This window comes from Salvelinus alpinus, chromosome 5 (assembly GCF_045679555.1).
Source record: "Salvelinus alpinus chromosome 5, SLU_Salpinus.1, whole genome shotgun sequence".
NCBI classification, from domain to species: Eukaryota; Metazoa; Chordata; class Actinopteri; order Salmoniformes; family Salmonidae; genus Salvelinus; species Salvelinus alpinus.
This window is the reverse complement of record NC_092090.1, coordinates 13,761,301-13,780,733: the sequence shown is the minus strand read 5'-3', so window position 1 is coordinate 13,780,733 and position 19,433 is coordinate 13,761,301. Positions and strand designations below refer to the sequence as shown.

Sequence of the window (19,433 nt, the reverse complement as noted above, 5' to 3'; positions counted from 1 at the left end):
ATGAAGATAAAACCCATAGATAACAAAATGCTTTTTATTACATCTAAACTCCTATACATTAGACAGACAACATTCAATAAGTAAACCATTTCTTCCAACGCAAGTAATAAATATTCTGTTTTCACCTAGTACTTTCTACAAACTGACATCGGTCTACTGTACAACGTTTAATCTTCCTTGAAAAGCCGTTTAATTCTCTGTTTGGAAATATGAAAGCAGAATCTGGGGGTTAAGGCAGTGAGTGCAGCTGTCAACTTATCCCCTCTTGAAATTCATTTAGTAAATTGGACCCTTTTTAGGTTAAAGTCCACTTTATTGTACAGCTTTTTCTATCTAAAAATATATAAATTAATTTCATCTCATGTTTTTGGATGACGCAAAAACACAAACTAACACTGGAGGAACTGACACTGTTGAAACACATGGGATTGGGGGGGGTGGTGATACAGACATCATAATATTACCAATGGGGGGAGAGTGGGAGAGGACTTTACAATAAGGCCATTCCATGCCCATGTTAGGCTGCACACGTAGCATTTTAAATGGGAACACATTCTATGATGTCTGCTCTCACTTTGTCTTAAAAACCGACAAAAAAGAGATCACAGAGATCTAGAGCAATGACATCAATAACAGATCTGAAACCAAAACAAATCAATCATCCAAATAAATAAAGACATTTGTGATTGGGTCAACTCCTAACCTCTGACCCCAAATCTTAGTCTCACTTTGTTGGTCTACCCTAAACCAGGGTACCCTAAACCAGCGCTTCCCAAACTCTGTCCTCACACACACACACACGCACGCACACACACACACATCCATGAAAATCAAACAGGTGTAAAAATAGATCTGATTTATATATATATATATATATAGATTACAAAATAAATAAAATACTGCACAACATTGTTTATACAGAGAGGACATTTTTAAAACACGTCTGATGCTATCAAAGAGCCAATCAGTTAAGAGTAGGAGAGAGGGGGGGTGGTGACAAGACAGGAAGGTCTCCATATCGACTGGCTGCAAAGTTGACCTGTTATTTGCTCTGGTTCAGGATACTAGATGGAGAGTGATTGGGGAAGCTGTCGCAAGCGATTATCTATCTCAAGAGGGGAAAGCTAATTAGGCTTGAAGTGAAGAGCTGTGGAAGAGAAGAGGACTGAAGCACAAACACCTTGAGATAATGACACTGCAGAAAAGCCTGACTGGCTACAAAAACACTCCGCAGAATGGTGGAATGGGCTACGGACAGACAGAAAAGGTTGACAGACAAGGTAATGTCAATGACTTCAACATAGTCTCTCCCTCCCTCCCTCCCTCCCTCTCCGGGAACAAAGAAAAAAAAGCATCTGTTTTTGACTGTAGGTGACTGTGATGAGTGTGACTGTAGGTGACTGTGATGAGTGTGACTGTAGGTGACTGTGATGAGTGTGACTGTAGGTGACTGTGATGAGTGTGACTGTAGGCGACTGTGATGATTGTGACTGTAGGCGACTGTGATGATTGTGACTGTAGGTGACTGTGATGAGTGTGACTGTAGGCGACTGTGATGAGTGTGACTGTAGGTGACTGTGATGAGTGTGACTGTAGGTGACTGTGATGAGTGTGACTGTAGGTGACTGTGATGATTGTGACTGTAGGTGACTGATGACTGTGACTATCACTAAAGCAGGGATTTTGGAAAGTTTTAAAATTCAGTACATTAGCCTGAACAAACCCTGTATTTTATTTTCATATTGTCTATGTTGGCAGAAAACTGATTCAGCAGGAAAAAGTGACAAACATTGCTGTCATTGTTTCGATCCTGACACATTCTTTAATGTCTTCTGAAAGAGCTTGCATGGCAGTTGTTGAGTTCCAATGACTAGAGTCTCCTGTATATTTAAGCAGCAGTGACTGTCTAGTCTGAGCCTAGTCCTATACCTTTATATCCTGACTGGAAATTCACTCATTCTATTATAGTTACATGTTCACTGTGTAAATTCCTCTGTCTGTATTCTGTCTCTATATTGTCTGTCACTCGAAGCACCATTTCACCAGGTCACATTCTGACTGAGTCAATGTACTTGGTCAAAGTTGAGTTGGATGGAAACTGCCTCTCATATTAGCAATACCCCCATAGCATTTATAACACAGTAGATATGTCTGTCTCCGCCTCTACGGGGTACTCCCCTCCGCCTCTAACGGGGTCCTCCCCTCCGTCTCTAACGGGGTCCTCCCCTCCGTCTCTAACGGGGTCCTCCCCTCCGTCTCTACGGGTACTCCTCTCTGCTATGAGTTCAGCTGCAGTGTCTCACAAACAACCAGGTGAAAACAGAGAGGAAGAGCGTGTGATAGGTGGAGGATAGTTGACTGAAAGCAATGTAGTGCCCAGATACACATGCTCTCTGTGTGGGTTGAGTTCATTTTTGGTCTTGTGCAAAAGGTGACACAAGTGGTTGAATAAGTAAAAACAACAGAATATAACGAGGTTTCAAATAAAAGCATAAAATTACTGTAGAGTATTTCTCAAGTTAAATAGGCATTCTGTGTCTACCATAGTTTAAATAACCATAAAATTGTGAACACATTTTCTGCTAAAATGTTGTCAAATTGAAGTATTGTGCATAATGACTGCACAGATGGTCTATTGAAGGGGGGGAGAAATGAAAGGCCCAATGCAGCCATTTATATATCGATATCAAATCATTTCTGGGTAACATGAAGTACCTTACTGTAATAGATGTCCATAAAAATGGGCAAAAATGGCTTTTTAGGGGGGGAAAACGCTCTGGTCCGAGAATGGTCCGAGACTGGTCCGAGACTGGTCTGAGTGGGAAGGGGGGGGAAACTGAAAAATAGCTGTTATTGGCAGAGAGGTTTGGAAGTCTCTTTGCTATTGGTCTAGCAACCAATTTACCACATGGTGATGTCACCATGTAAAGCCGAAATTCCCGCTCATGCAAACCTGCTGATTAGAAGGCCCTGTGTAGATTATTTTCAACCAGCAACTATCAGGAAATAAAGCTGATTTACGTTTTTTTCACACTTTTACCATGTTAGTTTCATCAGTTGTTGTGCACTATGGTAAAAACACCAGAAAACAGAATTCTGACTGCACTGGCCCTTTACAGAGACGAAAAGCAGAAAAGTCTAATATTACCCACCTAGCTTTGCACTCCCCACAGCATCAACCTGAACTCCTTAGGGAATGCATGTTTACGTCATTTAGCAGATCCACTTATCCAGAGAGACTTATTCATATATCTTACATATAACTTAGAACGCATAATACCAAAACAAATTACACAGTAACAAACAAGTCAACCAGGGAAAAGATATTGTCTTGGAGAAGAAATTCAACTGTGATTTCAAAATGAAGAGTAGAGAGAGATTGATAAGTTGAAAATGTCAAGAGGTAATGCCATGGATGAGTGAGGAGAATCCCCATCAGATCTAACAGGATAAAAACCAAAGAAAAGTCATGAGATATTAAAGTTAAGATTATAGAGGGGCAACGTATGTATAGCTGTGTGGATACATCTTCAGTCTCCACTTCAAAATAGCAACTGAAGTTACTTACGGGACAGAAAAAGTCTTTAATTAATTAATATACAAAAGTAAAAAGAGAAAATATATTTTTTGTTCTCTGTACACAGCGTTGCTCTTTTCGTACAAAAAAAAAGAAGCCTTCCTCCATTTTTGCACGGCTAGCGTTTCTGGTAGGTACCGGCAGGGAGCTGATCTAGGTCCAGTCTAGTCCGTCGACTTCAGAGATGAAACCCATTGACCTCTCTGATATCTCACTGTTCTGGAATCAGTCTAGTGGAATGTCATCAGGGAGCCAGCTACCAACCGATAACTGTTCTGGAGTCAGTCTAGCAACACTAGGTGCCAATCCCATCCATCTGTGGGATGTGACTCGGGACCGGCTCCGCCACAGACAGGTATTCCACTGTTCTGGAGTCAGCCTTAACGACACAACTCAAAACCAGAGCTGTAGACTGGGTGGGACTGTTAAACTGTTTCAGCGTCAGTTTAGTAGTCATGACTGCATCCTCCATTAAACAACCAACAAACCCTCTGTTTCGGAGTCAGTCGCTAGTCGCCGAAAACAAAATCGTCAGTCTAGTGAGATCACGTCGGGGATGGTATCGTAGAGGGCTGCGGCCGCCACCACATCAGCACTGGACCGACCTCCTACCCCGGGGTGTGTGTGTGAGTGCGTGGGGTGTGTGTGTGAGTGCGTGGGGTGTGTGTGTGAGTGCGTGGAGTGTGTGCTGTGAGTGTCTCTCAGACTGCTAGAGGATACGAGGCTACTGCTGCTGCCACCGCTGCTGTTTCCTCCACCATCAGCACCGTTGACGGGCGCCAGCGAGCCGGAGGAGGGTGCCCCAGATTGGTCCAGGAACAGCTGGGAGGAGGACGAGGAGGAGGTGGTGTAGGGACGGAAGTGGTTGAGAAGGAGCTCGTGGTCGTCTGAGGCCGAGGCAGCAGCAGCGGCGGCCATCACCATGTTGTAATGCTTCAGAGGAGGACAAACAGGTACATTCAGTTATATTCATCTGGCTACCAAACCCAAGTTCTGGGGACGTCTTTAGAGGCTATAGCGTTGACTTTAGGAGGCCTACAGGACGTCTTTAGAGGCTATAGCGTTGCCTTTAGGAGGCCTACAGGACGTCTTTAGAGGCTATAGTGTTGACTTTAGGAGGCCTACAGGACGTCTTTAGAGGCTATAGCGTTGACTTTAGGAGGCCTACAGGACGTCTTTAGAGGCTATAGCGTTGCCTTTAGGAGGCCTACAGGACGTCTTTAGAGGCTATAGTGTTGCCTTTAGGAGGCCTACAGGACGTCTTTAGAGGCTATAGTGTTGACTTTAGGAGGCCTACAGGACGTCTTTAGAGGCTATAGCGTTGCCTTTAGGAGGCCTACAGGACGTCTTTAGAGGCTATAGCGTTGCCTTTAGGAGGCCTACAGGACGTCTTTAGAGGCTATAGTGTTGCCTTTAGGAGGCCTACAGGACGTCTTTAGAGGCTATAGTGTTGACTTTAGGAGGCCTACAGGACGTCTTTAGAGGCTATAGCGTTGCCTTTAGGAGGCCTACAGGACGTCTTTAGAGGCTATAGCGTTGCCTTTAGGAGGCCTACAGGACGTCTTTAGAGGCTATAGTGTTGCCTTTAGGAGGCCTACAGGACGTCTTTAGAGGCTATAGTGTTGACTTTAGGAGGCCTACAGGACGTCTTTAGAGGCTATAGCGTTGCCTTTAGGAGGCCTACAGGACGTCTTTAGAGGCTATAGTGTTGCCTTTAGGAGGCCTACAGGACGTCTTTAGAGGCTATAGTGTTGACTTTAGGAGGCCTACAGGACGTCTTTAGAGGCTATAGCGTTGCCTTTAGGAGGCCTACAGGACGTCTTTAGAGGCTATAGCGTTGCCTTTAGGAGGCCTACAGGACGTCTTTAGAGGCTATAGCGTTGCCTTTAGGAGGCCTACAGGACGTCTTTAGAGGCTATAGCGTTGCCTTTAGGAGGCCTACAGGACGTCTTTAGAGGCTATAGCGTTGCCTTTAGGAGGCCTACAGGACGTCTTTAGAGGCTATAGTGTTGACTTTAGGAGGCCTACAGGGGTGTTCCACATAAAACATACCTGATGATTGTCCCCTTGTAGAAAGGAGAAGAAATTCAGATCTGTGAATAAAACACAACGTTCAGTCATTCATTTTATTCACCATGATCAGGACAGGTTCAACTGACTCAGTCAGACAAGTTAGTGTTTACTGTATACTGGGACATTCTGGTCTCCACAGACCCTGAAGACACTCCTGAAGAAATGTGTCGAGGCAGTGTGGAGTAGTAGGTTGGTGTGTGTGTGTGTGAGTGGTTGTGTATGCATGTGTATGTGGTTGTGTAAGTGTGTGTGTGTGTATGATTGTGTAAGTGTTTGAGCGGTTGTGCAAGTGTGTGTGTGTGTGTGGTTGTGTATGTGTATGTGTGTGTGTGTGTATGTGTGATTGTGTAAGTGTATGTGTGGTTGTGTGTGTGTGTGTGTGTCTGTGGTAATGTGTGTGTGTGGTTGTGTATTTGTGTGGTTGTGTGTGGTCGTGTATTTGTGTGGTTGTGGTTGTGTGTGTGTGTGTATGTGTGTGTGGTTGTGGTTGTGTAAGTATGTGTGTGGCTGTGTGTGTATGTGGTAATGTGTGTGTGTGAGTGTGTGTGTGTGTGTGTGTGTGGTTGTGTAAGTGTGTGTGTGGTTGTGTAAGTGTGGCTGTGTGTGTATGTGGTAATGTGTGTTTGTGTGTGTGTGTGTGTGTGTGTGGTCGTGTATTTGTGTGGTTGTGGTTGTGTGTGTGGTAATGTGTGTGGTTGTGTATGTGTGTGGTTGTGGTTGTGTGTGGTCGTGTATTTGTGTGGTTGTGGTTGTGTGTGTGGTAATGTGTGTGGTTGTGTATGTGTGTGGTTGTGGTTGTGTGTGGTCGTGTATTTGTGTGGTTGTGGTTGTGTGGTTGTGGTAATGTGTGTGTTACCTGTGAGCTGGTTTGGGGCGTGGTAGTATGGACGGTAATCCTGGATGAGGGGAGGTACAGGGGGGATGTAGCTGGTGTCCACAGACGGCATGCTGGGGGTCCGGCTCACTGGGGACATCTGGTGGTGCAGGTTCAACACTCTGCAACCAAACAGACACACAGAGAGCGAGAGAGAGAGAGAGAGAGAGAGAGAGAGAGAGAGAGACAGAGAGAATATTAACACAGAGGTGTGAGAGGTGCGAGAGAGGTGCGAGAGAGGGGCCAGAGATGAGAGGGGTGAGAGAGGTGAGAGAGAGGGGTGAGAGGTGAGAGAGAGGGGTGAGAGGTGAGATATGTGAAAGGGGTATGAGGGGTGAGGGAGGGGCGAGAGGGAAGGGAGGGGCGAGAGGGAAGGGTGAGGGAGGCGAGATTGGTGCGAGGTGTATTGGTGGAGGTGGGTCTCACCCCTTGTTGACGATGAGAGGCGAGGTGGGGGACAGGGAGGGGCAGGGCCTCTTGAGGGGCGGTTGGTCATCATCGTCGTCCTCTGAGGAGCTGTCCAGGGTTAGGTCGATCACCTCCACCTTCATCCTACTGCTGCCACCGTTGTGGGACGACGAGCTCCTCTGCTCCCCTACCGCCGACCGATGCAAGCCTGGGGGGAGAGAGACACGGCAAACAATCACATTTATCAAATGTATTTATATAGCCTACAACACACCCCAGCCCAGAGCAAGTGGCAACACAGTGGAACAGTAATGAGACATATAGTGTAATGATAACAAGCCAGAATAATATCATCTAAACGAGAGACACTGGGTTTGCAGCCTGTTGTTCCAGCACTGTTCTAACACACATTCTTATACAAATCAAGGTCCAGTGAACAGAGTAGTGGAATCAGGTATGCTACAAGCTGCAGGGCTGGACCAAAAGCCTGCCCTTACACACCGCCTCGCTCACCTTCCAGTCCGTTGCTGTAGGAGGCTGACGAAACCTCCTGTACTTCCTTCTTTGTCCTCATGGGGGCCCAGTAGCCATCCTCCTTAAACTGGATCTCATCACAGTCTACACAACTGTTCAGGATCTCCATGAACAACCTGGACAAGACAGAGACACAGAAACAACAGTATGAAGGTATACTGTACATGCAATGTATTCACGTTGTGTTACAGTCATTGTGTGTACAGTGTGATTCATGTTGTTTACTTGGTGTGTGTAAATACATCTATACACTACAGATTGAATAAATAGAGTGGACCTGTATACAGTATAACTGAATAGAGTGGACCTGTATACAGTATAACTGCATAGAGTGGACCTGTATACAGTATAACTGAATAGAGTGGACCTGTGTACAGTATAACTGAATAGAGTGGACCTGTGTACAGTATAACTGAATAGAGCGGACCTGTATACAGTATAACTGAATAGAGTGGACCTGTATACAGTATAACTGAATAGAGTGGACCTGTATACAGTATAACTGAATAGAGTGGACCTGTATACAGTATAACTGAATAGAGTGGACCTGTATACAGTATAACTGAATAGAGTGGACCTGTATACAGTATAACTGAATAGAGTGGACCTGTATACAGTATAACTGAATAGAGTGGACCTGTATACAGTATAACTGAATAGAGTGGACCTGTATACAGTATAACTGAATAGAGTGGACCTGTATACAGTATAACTGAATAGAGTGGACCTGTATACAGTATAACTGAATAGAGCGGACCTGTATACAGTATAACTGAATAGAGTGGACCTGTATACAGTATAACTGAATAGAGTGGACCTGTATACAGTATAACTGAATAGAGCGGACCTGTATACAGTATAACTGAATAGAGCGGACCTGTATACAGTATAACTGAATAGAGCGGACCTGTATACAGTATAACTGAATAGAGTGGACCTGTATACAGTATAACTGAATAGAGCGGACCTGTATACAGTATAACTGAATAGAGCGGACCTGTATACAGTATAACTGAATAGAGCGGACCTGTATACAGTATAACTGAATAGAGTGGACCTGTATACAGTATAACTGAATAGAGTGGACCTGTATACAGTATAACTGAATAGAGTGGACCTGTATACAGTATAACTGAATAGAGTGGACCTGTATACAGTATAACTGAATAGAGTGGACCTGTATACAGTATAACTGAATAGAGTGGACCTGTATACAGTATAACTGAATAGAGTGGACCTGTATACAGTATAACTGAATAGAGCGGACCTGTATACAGTATAACTGAATAGAGCGGACCTGTATACAGTATAACTGAATAGAGTGGACCTGTATACAGTATAACTGAATAGAGCGGACCTGTATACAGTATAACTGAATAGAGCGGACCTGTATACAGTATAACTGAATAGAGTGGACCTGTATACAGTATAACTGAATAGAGTGGACCTGTATACAGTATAACTGAATAGAGTGGACCTGTATACAGTATAACTGAATAGAGTGGACCTGTATACAGTATAACTGAATAGAGTGGACCTGTATACAGTATAACTGAATAGAGCGGACCTGTATACAGTATAACTGAATAGAGCGGACCTGTATACAGTATAACTGAATAGAGTGGACCTGTATACAGTATAACTGAATAGAGTGGACCTGTATACAGTATAACTGAATAGAGTGGACCTGTATACAGTATAACTGAATAGAGTGGACCTGTATACAGTATAACTGAATAGAGTGGACCTGTATACAGTATAACTGAATAGAGTGGACCTGTATACAGTATAACTGAATAGAGTGGACCTGTATACAGTATAACTGAATAGAGCGGACCTGTATACAGTATAACTGAATAGAGCGGACCTGTATACAGTATAACTGAATAGAGTGGACCTGTATACAGTATAACTGAATAGAGTGGACCTGTATACAGTATAACTGAATAGAGCGGACCTGTATACAGTATAACTGAATAGAGTGGACCTGTATACAGTATAACTGAATAGAGCGGACCTGTATACAGTATAACTGAATAGAGCGGACCTGTATACAGTATAACTGAATAGAGTGGACCTGTATACAGTATAACTGAATAGAGCGGACCTGTATACAGTATAACTGAATAGAGCGGACCTGTATACAGTATAACTGAATAGAGTGGACCTGTATACAGTATAACTGAATAGAGCGGACCTGTATACAGTATAACTGAATGGAGTGGACCTGTATACAGTATAACTGAATAGAGCGGACCTGTATACAGTATAACTGAATAGAGTGGACCTGTATACAGTATAACTGAATAGAGTGGACCTGTATACAGTATAACTGAATAGAGCGGACCTGTATACAGTATAACTGAATAGAGCGGACCTGTATACAGTATAACTGAATAGAGCGGACCTGTATACAGTATAACTGAATAGAGCGGACCTGTATACAGTATAACTGAATAGAGCGGACCTGTATACAGTATAACTGAATAGAGCGGACCTGTATACAGTATAACTGAATAGAGCGGACCTGTATACAGTATAACTGAATAGAGCGGACCTGTATACAGTATAACTGAATAGAGCGGACCTGTATACAGTATAACTGAATAGAGCGGACCTGTATACAGTATAACTGAATAGAGCGGACCTGTATACAGTATAACTGAATAGAGTGGACCTGTATACAGTATAACTGAATAGAGTGGACCTGTATACAGTATAACTGAATAGAGCGGACCTGTATACAGTATAACTGAATAGAGCGGACCTGTATACAGTATAACTGAATAGAGTGGACCTGTATACAGTATAACTGAATAGAGCGGACCTGTATACAGTATAACTGAATAGAGCGGACCTGTATACAGTATAACTGAATAGAGTGGACCTGTATACAGTATAACTGAATAGAGCGGACCTGTATACAGTATAACTGAATAGAGCGGACCTGTATACAGTATAACTGAATAGAGCGGACCTGTATACAGTATAACTGAATAGAGCGGACCTGTATACAGTATAACTGAATAGAGTGGACCTGTATACAGTATAACTGAATAGAGTGGACCTGTATACAGTATAACTGAATAGAGTGGACCTGTATACAGTATAACTGAATAGAGTGGACCTGTATACAGTATAACTGAATAGAGCGGACCTGTATACAGTATAACTGAATAGAGTGGACCTGTATACAGTATAACTGAATAGAGCGGACCTGTATACAGTATAACTGAATAGAGTGGACCTGTATACAGTATAACTGAATAGAGTGGACCTGTATACAGTATAACTGAATAGAGCGGACCTGTATACAGTATAACTGAATAGAGTGGACCTGTATACAGTATAACTGAATAGAGTGGACCTGTATACAGTATAACTGAATAGAGCGGACCTGTATACAGTATAACTGAATAGAGCGGACCTGTATACAGTATAACTGAATAGAGCGGACCTGTATACAGTATAACTGAATAGAGTGGACCTGTATACAGTATAACTGAATAGAGTGGACCTGTATACAGTATAACTGAATAGAGTGGACCTGTATACAGTATAACTGAATAGAGTGGACCTGTATACAGTATAACTGAATAGAGTGGACCTGTATACAGTATAACTGAATAGAGTGGACCTGTATACAGTATAACTGAATAGAGTGGACCTGTATACAGTATAACTGAATAGAGTGGACCTGTATACAGTATAACTGAATAGAGTGGACCTGTATACAGTATAACTGAATAGAGTGGACCTGTATACAGTATAACTGAATAGAGTGGACCTGTATACAGTATAACTGAATAGAGTGGACCTGTATACAGTATAACTGAATAGAGTGGACCTGTATACAGTATAACTGAATAGAGTGGACCTGTATACAGTATAACTGAATAGAGCGGACCTGTATACAGTATAACTGAATAGAGCGGACCTGTATACAGTATAACTGAATAGAGCGGACCTGTATACAGTATAACTGAATAGAGCGGACCTGTATACAGTATAACTGAATAGAGCGGACCTGTATACAGTATAACTGAATAGAGTGGACCTGTATACAGTATAACTGAATAGAGCGGACCTGTATACAGTATAACTGAATAGAGCGGACCTGTATACAGTATAACTGAATAGAGCGGACCTGTATACAGTATAACTGAATAGAGCGGACCTGTATACAGTATAACTGAATAGAGCGGACCTGTATACAGTATAACTGAATAGAGCGGACCTGTATACAGTATAACTGAATAGAGCGGACCTGTATACAGTATAACTGAATAGAGCGGACCTGTATACAGTATAACTGAATAGAGCGGACCTGTATACAGTATAACTGAATAGAGTGGACCTGTATACAGTATAACTGAGAAGGTTGTTTATGTACATACTGTAGGTCAACTAGCGGAATCCCGCCCTATGGTTGGATGTGACTATTCAATACCATTTCATGTTTGACGAACACAACCACAGACCATTCAACTCAACAACCCCCCAGCTAAGCACAAATTCATGCTGCTAATCAACTATTCTCAACTTCCTGTATTTTGATCGCTGCTCACCCAAAATGTCACCCTATGGGTGAATATTGAATTTGTGCAGAAAAACAAGTTGGTTGCAACTGGAGCCATGTAAAGAATTGTTGGGCTACACATTTTAAACCCACAGGTCACCATCTGATGTGACTATTAAAGTCTGAAACTGGGCACAGAAAATAAACAAACTAAACACAGAGGAATATAAAGTGGCCAGTGGCACGTTCCCGGATGACGTGCTTCTTTCCAGCCTAAAATTAAGAAAATCTGCACAAAATTGTAGGGGGCAGACCCCGCCGCAAGTTCCTGTGATACGGTATAATAACATAGATGTATACAGTATACACAGTGCCTTCAGAAAGTATTCATACCCCTTGACTTATTCCACATTTTGTTGTGTTACAGCCTGAATTCAAAATGGATTAAATAGATCCCCCCCCCTCACCCACATACACTCACAATACCCCATAATGACATCACAATACCCCATAATGACATCACAATACCCCATAATGACATCACAATACCCCATAATGACATCACAATACCCCATAATGACATCACAATACCCCATAATGACATCACAATACCCCATAATGACATCACAATACCCCATAATGACATCACAATACCCCATAATGACATCACAATACCCCATAATGACAAAGTGAAAACATGTTCTTAGACATTTTTGCACATTTATTGAAAATGAAATACAGAAATATCTCACTTACATAAGTATTCACACCTCTGAGTCAATACTTTGCAGGAGCTCCTTTGACAGTGATTACAGTAGAGTCTTTCTGGGTATGTCTCTAAGAGATTTCCACACCTGGATTGTGCAACATTTTTCCATTATTATTTTCAAAATTCTTCTAGCTCTGTCAATTGGTTTTTGATCATTGCTAGACAACCATTTTCAGGTCTTGCCAAAGATTTTCAAGTAGATTTAAGTCAAAACTGTAACTAGGCCACTCAGGAACATTCACTGTCTTCTTGTTAAGCAACTCCAGTGTAGATTTGGCCTTGTTTTCGTCCTACTGAAATGTGAATTCATCTCTGGTGGAAAGCAGACAACCTGATTTTCCTCTAGGATTGTTCCTGTGTTTAGCTCCATTCGGTTTATTTTCTATCCTGAAATACTCCCCCAGCCCTTAATGACTGATTAAAATATGGAGAGTGGTAACTCAGTAATGTGTTGTATTGAATTTGCCCCAAACATAACACTTTGTATTCAGGACAAAAATATAATTGCTTTGCAACATTGTTTGTATTATTACTTTAGTGCCGTGTTGCAAACAGGATCCATGTTTTGGAATATTTTTACTCTGTACAGACTTCCTTCATTTCACACTGTTATTTAGGTTAGTATTGTGGAGTAACTACAATGTTGTTGATCCATCCTCAGTGTTCTCCTATCACAGCCATTCAACTCTGTAACTGTTTTAAAGTCACCATTGGCCTCATGGTGAAATCTCTGAGCGGTTTCCTTCCTCTCCGACAACTGAGTTAGAAAGGACACCTGTATCTCTGTAGTGACTGGGTGTATTGATACACCATCCAAAGTGTAATTACTAACTTTACCATGTTCAAAGGGATATTCAATGTCTGCTTTTTAAAAAAATTCTACCAATCTACCTATAGGTGTCCTTCTTGGTCAGGCATTGGAAAACTTCTCTAGTCTTTGTGGTTGAATCTGTGTTTGAAATTCACTGCTCGACTGAGGGACCTTACAGATGATTGATTGTGTGGTGTACAGAGATGAGGTAGACATTCATGTTAAACATTATTATTGTACACAGAGTGAGTCCATGCAACTTATTATGTGACTTGTTAAGCACATTTTTACTCCTGAACTTATTTAGGGTTGCCATGACAAAGCGGTTTGAATATTTACTGACTCAAGACATTTCAGCTTTTCACTTTATATTAATTACTACAAATGTCAAAAAACATACTTCCAATTAAACATTATGGGATATTGTGTGTTTAAAATCTAAATGTAATCCATTTTAAATTCAGGCTGTAACACAACAACATGTGGAATAAGTGAAGGGGCATGAATCCTTTCTGAAAGGCCTGTAGGACCACTATGTTCTGTATTAAAGAGAGACACTAAGAGCCGGTTCAGGGTTGTGAGTCTCACCCGTCAATGATGAGATGTTGGTAGGGGGCTTTCTGATCACAGACGGGACAAACCCAGGTGGGTTTCTTCTCATTCATCTGGATGTACAGCGTAGCGTCAAAACACTGCAGGTGGGAACACGTCAGCGCCCGGCACGGGATCATCAGACGCATCTTCCCCAGCTGCAAACAACACACACGCCACAGACATAGTAGTTAAGCGGTGATAGGGGTATTGAGACAAGTCGGGACACACACGCCACAGACATAGTAGTTAAGCGGTGATAGGGGTATTGAGACAAGTCGGGACACACACAGTAAAGCACAGTAATAGGGGTGTTAAGACAGTGTGTGTGTTTACCGGACAGAGCAGCGACACACGCAGGCTGGTGGTGGCGATTTCACTGTCTGGATCTGCCGTTAGCTTCTCTTTGACTGCAGGGGGACAGAGAACAGCATGAAGAAGAAGCAGGGATCATGACCACCTATACAAGACCTGCACAACCATCTACAGTAGATGAACCCTTCACATGGAACAGAGCTCCATGACAATACAGAACAAGACACGTGGTTTAAACAGGCCAGAACTAAATATGTAGCTAGATACATTTGTGTCATGGACCCGTTCAGCCAGCATGCTAACAGTGCTAAAAGTGCTAACAGTGCTAACAGTGTAAATAGTGTAAATAGTGTGTCGTCCTGGCAACCCTTACTGAGTGCTCTGGAATGGTCTGGGTTCCTGATGCCTTTGGACCGTAGTCTCTGCAACAGTACTGTGGATGACTGCTGCTTGACCAGGTACACCGCCATAGAGTAGCTCTGAAAACACAGAAGGTGCTGTAGGGTTGTTAAAATCACTCTCCTTTTCATCCAGATCGCTGCACTTTTCTACGGCACTTTTATTAATGTCTTTTTGCCCCATTGTTGTTAGGGAAATAAACCAAACATTATTTATACAGCACGTTTCTTACAGCAGTAAATTCTAAGTGCTTAAAACATGAAATAAATTGGCCTCCCGAGTGGCGCAGACATCTAAGGCATCTGTATCGCAGTGCTTGAGGCGCCACTACAGACCCGGGTTCGATCCCGGGCCGTCCGCGACCGGGAGACCCATGAGGCGGTTTACAATTGGCCCAGCGTCCTCCGGGTTAGGGGAGGGTTTGGCCGGCCCGGGATGTCCTTGTTCCATCGTACTCTAGCAACTGTGGGGGGCCGGGTGCAGTGCACGCTGACACGGTCGCCAGGTGCACGGTGTTTCCTCCGACACATTGGTGCGGCTGGCTTCCGGGTTAAGCGAGCAATGTGTCAAGAAGCAGTGCGGCTAGGCGGGGTCGTGTTTTGGAGGATGCATGGCTCTCGACCTTTCGCCTCTCCCGAGTCCGTACGGGAGTTGCAACGATGGGACAAGACTGTAACTACCAATTAGATACCAGGAATTTGGGTAGAAAAAGGGGCAATAATAATCAAAAATATATATTTATTTTAATAAAAAAATCTTTTTAAGAAAAAATATAAAAATATATATTTTTTTACAATTAAGATAGACAATAATCAAATTAAAATTAAGAGATTTTTAAATGTATCATCTCTTCAATCTTATATCTTACCCTTCCAACCTCTGAGGTCCAAGACACCACGATGGTGTTGGGGACTGTGGTGGATAATCTGACCACCGAGGTAATGTTGATGGGCCGGCTGGGGCGCTTCGGCTCCACACCGTTTTTCGTTGGAGGAAGATAACCCTGAGAGGGGAGAGAGAGAGAGAGAGAGAGGTAAGGAGGGGAGGGAGAGAGAGAGAGAGAGAGAGGTAAGGAGGGGAGAGAGAGAGAGAGAGAGGTAAGGAGGGGAGAGAGAGGTAAGGAGGGGAGAGAGAGAGAGAGAGGTAAGGAGGGAAGAGAGAGAGAGAGGTAAGGAGGGGAGGGAGAGAGAGAGAGAGAGAGAGAGAGGTAAGGAGGGGAGGGAGAAAGAGAGAGAGAGAGGTAAGGAGGGGAGGGAGAGAGGTAAGGAGGGGAGAGAGAGAGAGAGAGAGAGGTAAGGAGGGGAGAGAGAGAGAGAGAGAGAGGTAAGGAGGGGAGGGAGAGAGAGAGAGAGGTAAGGAGGGGAGAGAGAGAGAGAGAGGTAAGGAGGGGAGAGAGAGAGAGAAAGGTAAGGAGGGGAGAGAGAGAGAGGTAAGGAGGGGAGGGAGAGAGAGAGAGAGAGAGAGGTAAGGAGGGGAGGGAGAAAGAGAGAGGTAAGGAGGGGAGGGAGAGAGAGAGAGAGAGGTAAGGAGGGGAGGGAGAGAGAGAGAGAGAGGTAAGGAGGAGGAGAGAGAGAGAGAGAGGTAAGGAGGGGAGAGAGAGAGAGAGAGAAAGAGGTAAGGAGGGGAGGGAGAAAGAGAGAGAGAGAGAGAGAGAGAGAGAGAGAGAGAGAGAGAGGTAAGGAGGGGAGGGAGAAAGAGAGAGAGAGAGGTAAGGAGGGGAGGGAGAGAGAGAGGTAAGGAGGGGAGGGGAGAGGGAGGGAGAGAGAGAGAGGTAAGGAGGGGAGAGAGAGAGAGAGAGGTAAGGAGGGGAGAGAGAGAGAGAGAGGTAAGGAGGGGAGAGAGAGAGAGGTAAGGAGGGGAGGGAGAAAGAGAGAGGTAAGGAGGGGAGGGAGAGAGAGAGAGAGAGAGAGAGAGGTAAGGAGGGGAGGGAGAAAGAGAGAAAAAGAGAGAGAGAGAGAGAGAGAGAGAGAGAGAGAGAGAGAGAGAGAGAGAGAGAGGGAGGAAAGGTCACACTCCACATCTCAATCAACTGTTTATTGTAATTGAAGGTATGGTTTGTGTTTAACCAGCAGTACTGTACAGTGTGTGACCAGCAGTAATGTACAGTGTGTGACCAGCAGTAATGTACAGTGTGTGACGAGCAGTAATGTACAGTGTGTGACCAGCAGTAATGTACAGTGTGTGACCAGCAGTACTGTACAGTGTGTAACCAGCAGTACTGTACAGTGTGTAACTAGCAGTACTGTACAGTGTGTAACTAGCAGTACTGTACAGTGTGTGGAGTTGTGTTTCTTACCGGGAGGTTGCATGGCTTCCCGTTCACCTTCACACACAGATTGGGCGGAAAGTGGTCTTCCTGAGGACAACTCGTCTCAGAGAGACAAAACCTGCACACACACACACACACACACACACACAACCATAATAAGCAAAATTGCAATGAAGACTGGCCACTAGATTATGGCCAGCTGATCTCTCGGTAAACAATCAATAATATGATGCTAAATTCACCTCCACCCCCTAACCACTCCCTAACTCCCTAAGACAGATGTCAGGGTTATGTTTCCACTCCCCAAGGCAGATGTCAGGGTTATGTTTCCACTCCCTAAGACAGATGTCAGGGTTATGTTTCCACTCCCTAAGACAGATGTCAGGGTTATGTTTCCACCCCCTAAGACAGATGTCAGGGTTATGTTTCCACTCCCTAAGACAGATGTCAGGGTTATGTTTCCACCCCCTAAGACAGATGTCAGGGTTATGTTTCCACTCCCTAAGACAGATGTCAGGGTTATGTTTCCACTCCCTAAGGCAGATGTCAGGGTTATGTTTCCACCCCCTAAGACAGATGTCAGGGTTATGTTTCCACTCCCTAAGGCAGATGTCAGGGTTATGTTTCCACTCCCTAAGACAGATGTCAGGGTTATGTTTCCACCCCCTAAGACAGATGTCAGGGTTATGTTTCCACCCCCTAAGACAGATGTCAGGGTTATGTTTCCACCCCCTAAGACAGATGTCAGGGTTATGTTTCCACTCCCTAAGACAGATGTCAGGGTTATGTTTCCACTCCCTAAGACAGATGTCAGGGTTATGTTTCCACTCCCTAAGACAGATGTCAGGGTTATGTTTCCATCCCCTAAGACAGATGTCAGGGTTATGTTTCCACTCCCTAAGACAGATGTCAGGGTTATGTTTCCACCCCCTAAGACAGATGTCAGGGTTATGTTTCCACTCCCTAAGGCAGATGTCAGGGTTATGTTTCCACTCCCTAAGGCAGATGTCAGGGTTATGTTTCCACTCCCTAAGGCAGATGTCAGGGTTATGTTTCCACCCCCTAAGACAGATGTCAGGGTTATGTTTCCACCCCCTAAGACAGATGTCAGGGTTATGTTTCCACTCCCTAAGACAGATGTCAGGGTTATGTTTCCACCCCCTAAGACAGATGTCAGGGTTATGTTTCCATCCCCTAAGACAGATGTCAGGGTTATGTTTCCACCCCCTAAGACAGATGTCAGGGTTATGTTTCCACTCCCTAAGGCAGATGTCAGGGTTATGTTTCCACTCCCTAAGACAGATGTCAGGGTTATGTTTCCACCCCCTAAGACAGATGTCAGGGTTATGTTTCCACTCCCTAAGACAGATGTCAGGGTTATGTTTCCACCCCCTAAGACAGATGTCAGGGTTATGTTTCCACTCCCTAAGACAGATGTCAGGGTTATGTTTCCACTCCCTAAGACAGATGTCAGGGTTATGTTTCCACTCCCTAAGACAGATGTCAGGGTTATGTTTCCACTCCCCAAGGCAGATGTCAGGGTTATGTTTCCACCCCCTAAGACAGATGTCAGGGTTATGTTTCCACTCCCTAAGACAGATGTCAGGGTTATGTTTCCACTCCCTAAGACAGATGTCAGGGTTATGTTTCCACCCCCTAAAACAGATGTCAGGGTTATGTTTCCACTCCCTAAGACAGATGTCAGGGTTATGTTTCCACTCCCTAAGGCAGATGTCAGGGTTATGTTTCCACCCCCTAAGACAGATGTCAGGGTTATGTTTCCACCCCCTAAGACAGATGTCAGGGTTATGTTTCCATCCCCTAAGACAGATGTCAGGGTTATGTTTCCACTCCCTAAGACAGATGTCAGGGTTATGTTTCCACCCCCTAAGACAGATGTCAGGGTTATGTTTCCACTCCCTAAGGCAGATGTCAGGGTTATGTTTCCACTCCCTAAGACAGATGTCAGGGTTATGTTTCCACTCCCTAAGGCAGATGTCAGGGTTATGTTTCCACCCCCTAAGACAGATGTCAGGGTTATGTTTCCATCCCCTAAGACAGATGTCAGGGTTATGTTTCCACTCCCCAAGGCAGATGTCAGGGTTATGTTTCCACCCCCTAAGACAGATGTCAGGGTTATGTTTCCACTCCCTAAGACAGATGTCAGGGTTATGTTTCCACTCCCTAAGACAGATGTCAGGGTTATGTTTCCACTCCCTAAGGCAGATGTCAGGGTTATGTTTCCACTCCCCAAGGCAGATGTCAGGGTTATGTTTCCACCCCCCTAAGACAGA

General features: G+C 44.0%; 1 protein-coding gene across 1 annotated transcript in view; it reads right to left on the bottom strand.

Moving 5' to 3' along the window:
- Positions 1–20: 20 nt before the first annotated feature.
- LOC139575584 (E3 SUMO-protein ligase PIAS1-like) overlaps positions 21–19,433 on the bottom strand; it is a 31,406-nt gene continuing 11,993 nt past the window's right edge. The window contains exons 3-12 of the mRNA XM_071400685.1: positions 17,167–17,257; positions 15,739–15,873; positions 14,845–14,950; positions 14,493–14,566; positions 14,154–14,314; positions 7,446–7,582; positions 6,951–7,140; positions 6,507–6,646; positions 5,630–5,670; positions 21–4,510 (exon numbers count right to left, since the gene is read on the bottom strand). Of these exons, the coding sequence (XP_071256786.1) occupies positions 4,109–4,510; positions 5,630–5,670; positions 6,507–6,646; positions 6,951–7,140; positions 7,446–7,582; positions 14,154–14,314; positions 14,493–14,566; positions 14,845–14,950; positions 15,739–15,873; positions 17,167–17,257 (1,477 nt within the window). The 3' untranslated portion in view covers positions 21–4,108. The remainder of the gene's footprint in view (positions 4,511–5,629; positions 5,671–6,506; positions 6,647–6,950; positions 7,141–7,445; positions 7,583–14,153; positions 14,315–14,492; positions 14,567–14,844; positions 14,951–15,738; positions 15,874–17,166; positions 17,258–19,433) is intronic.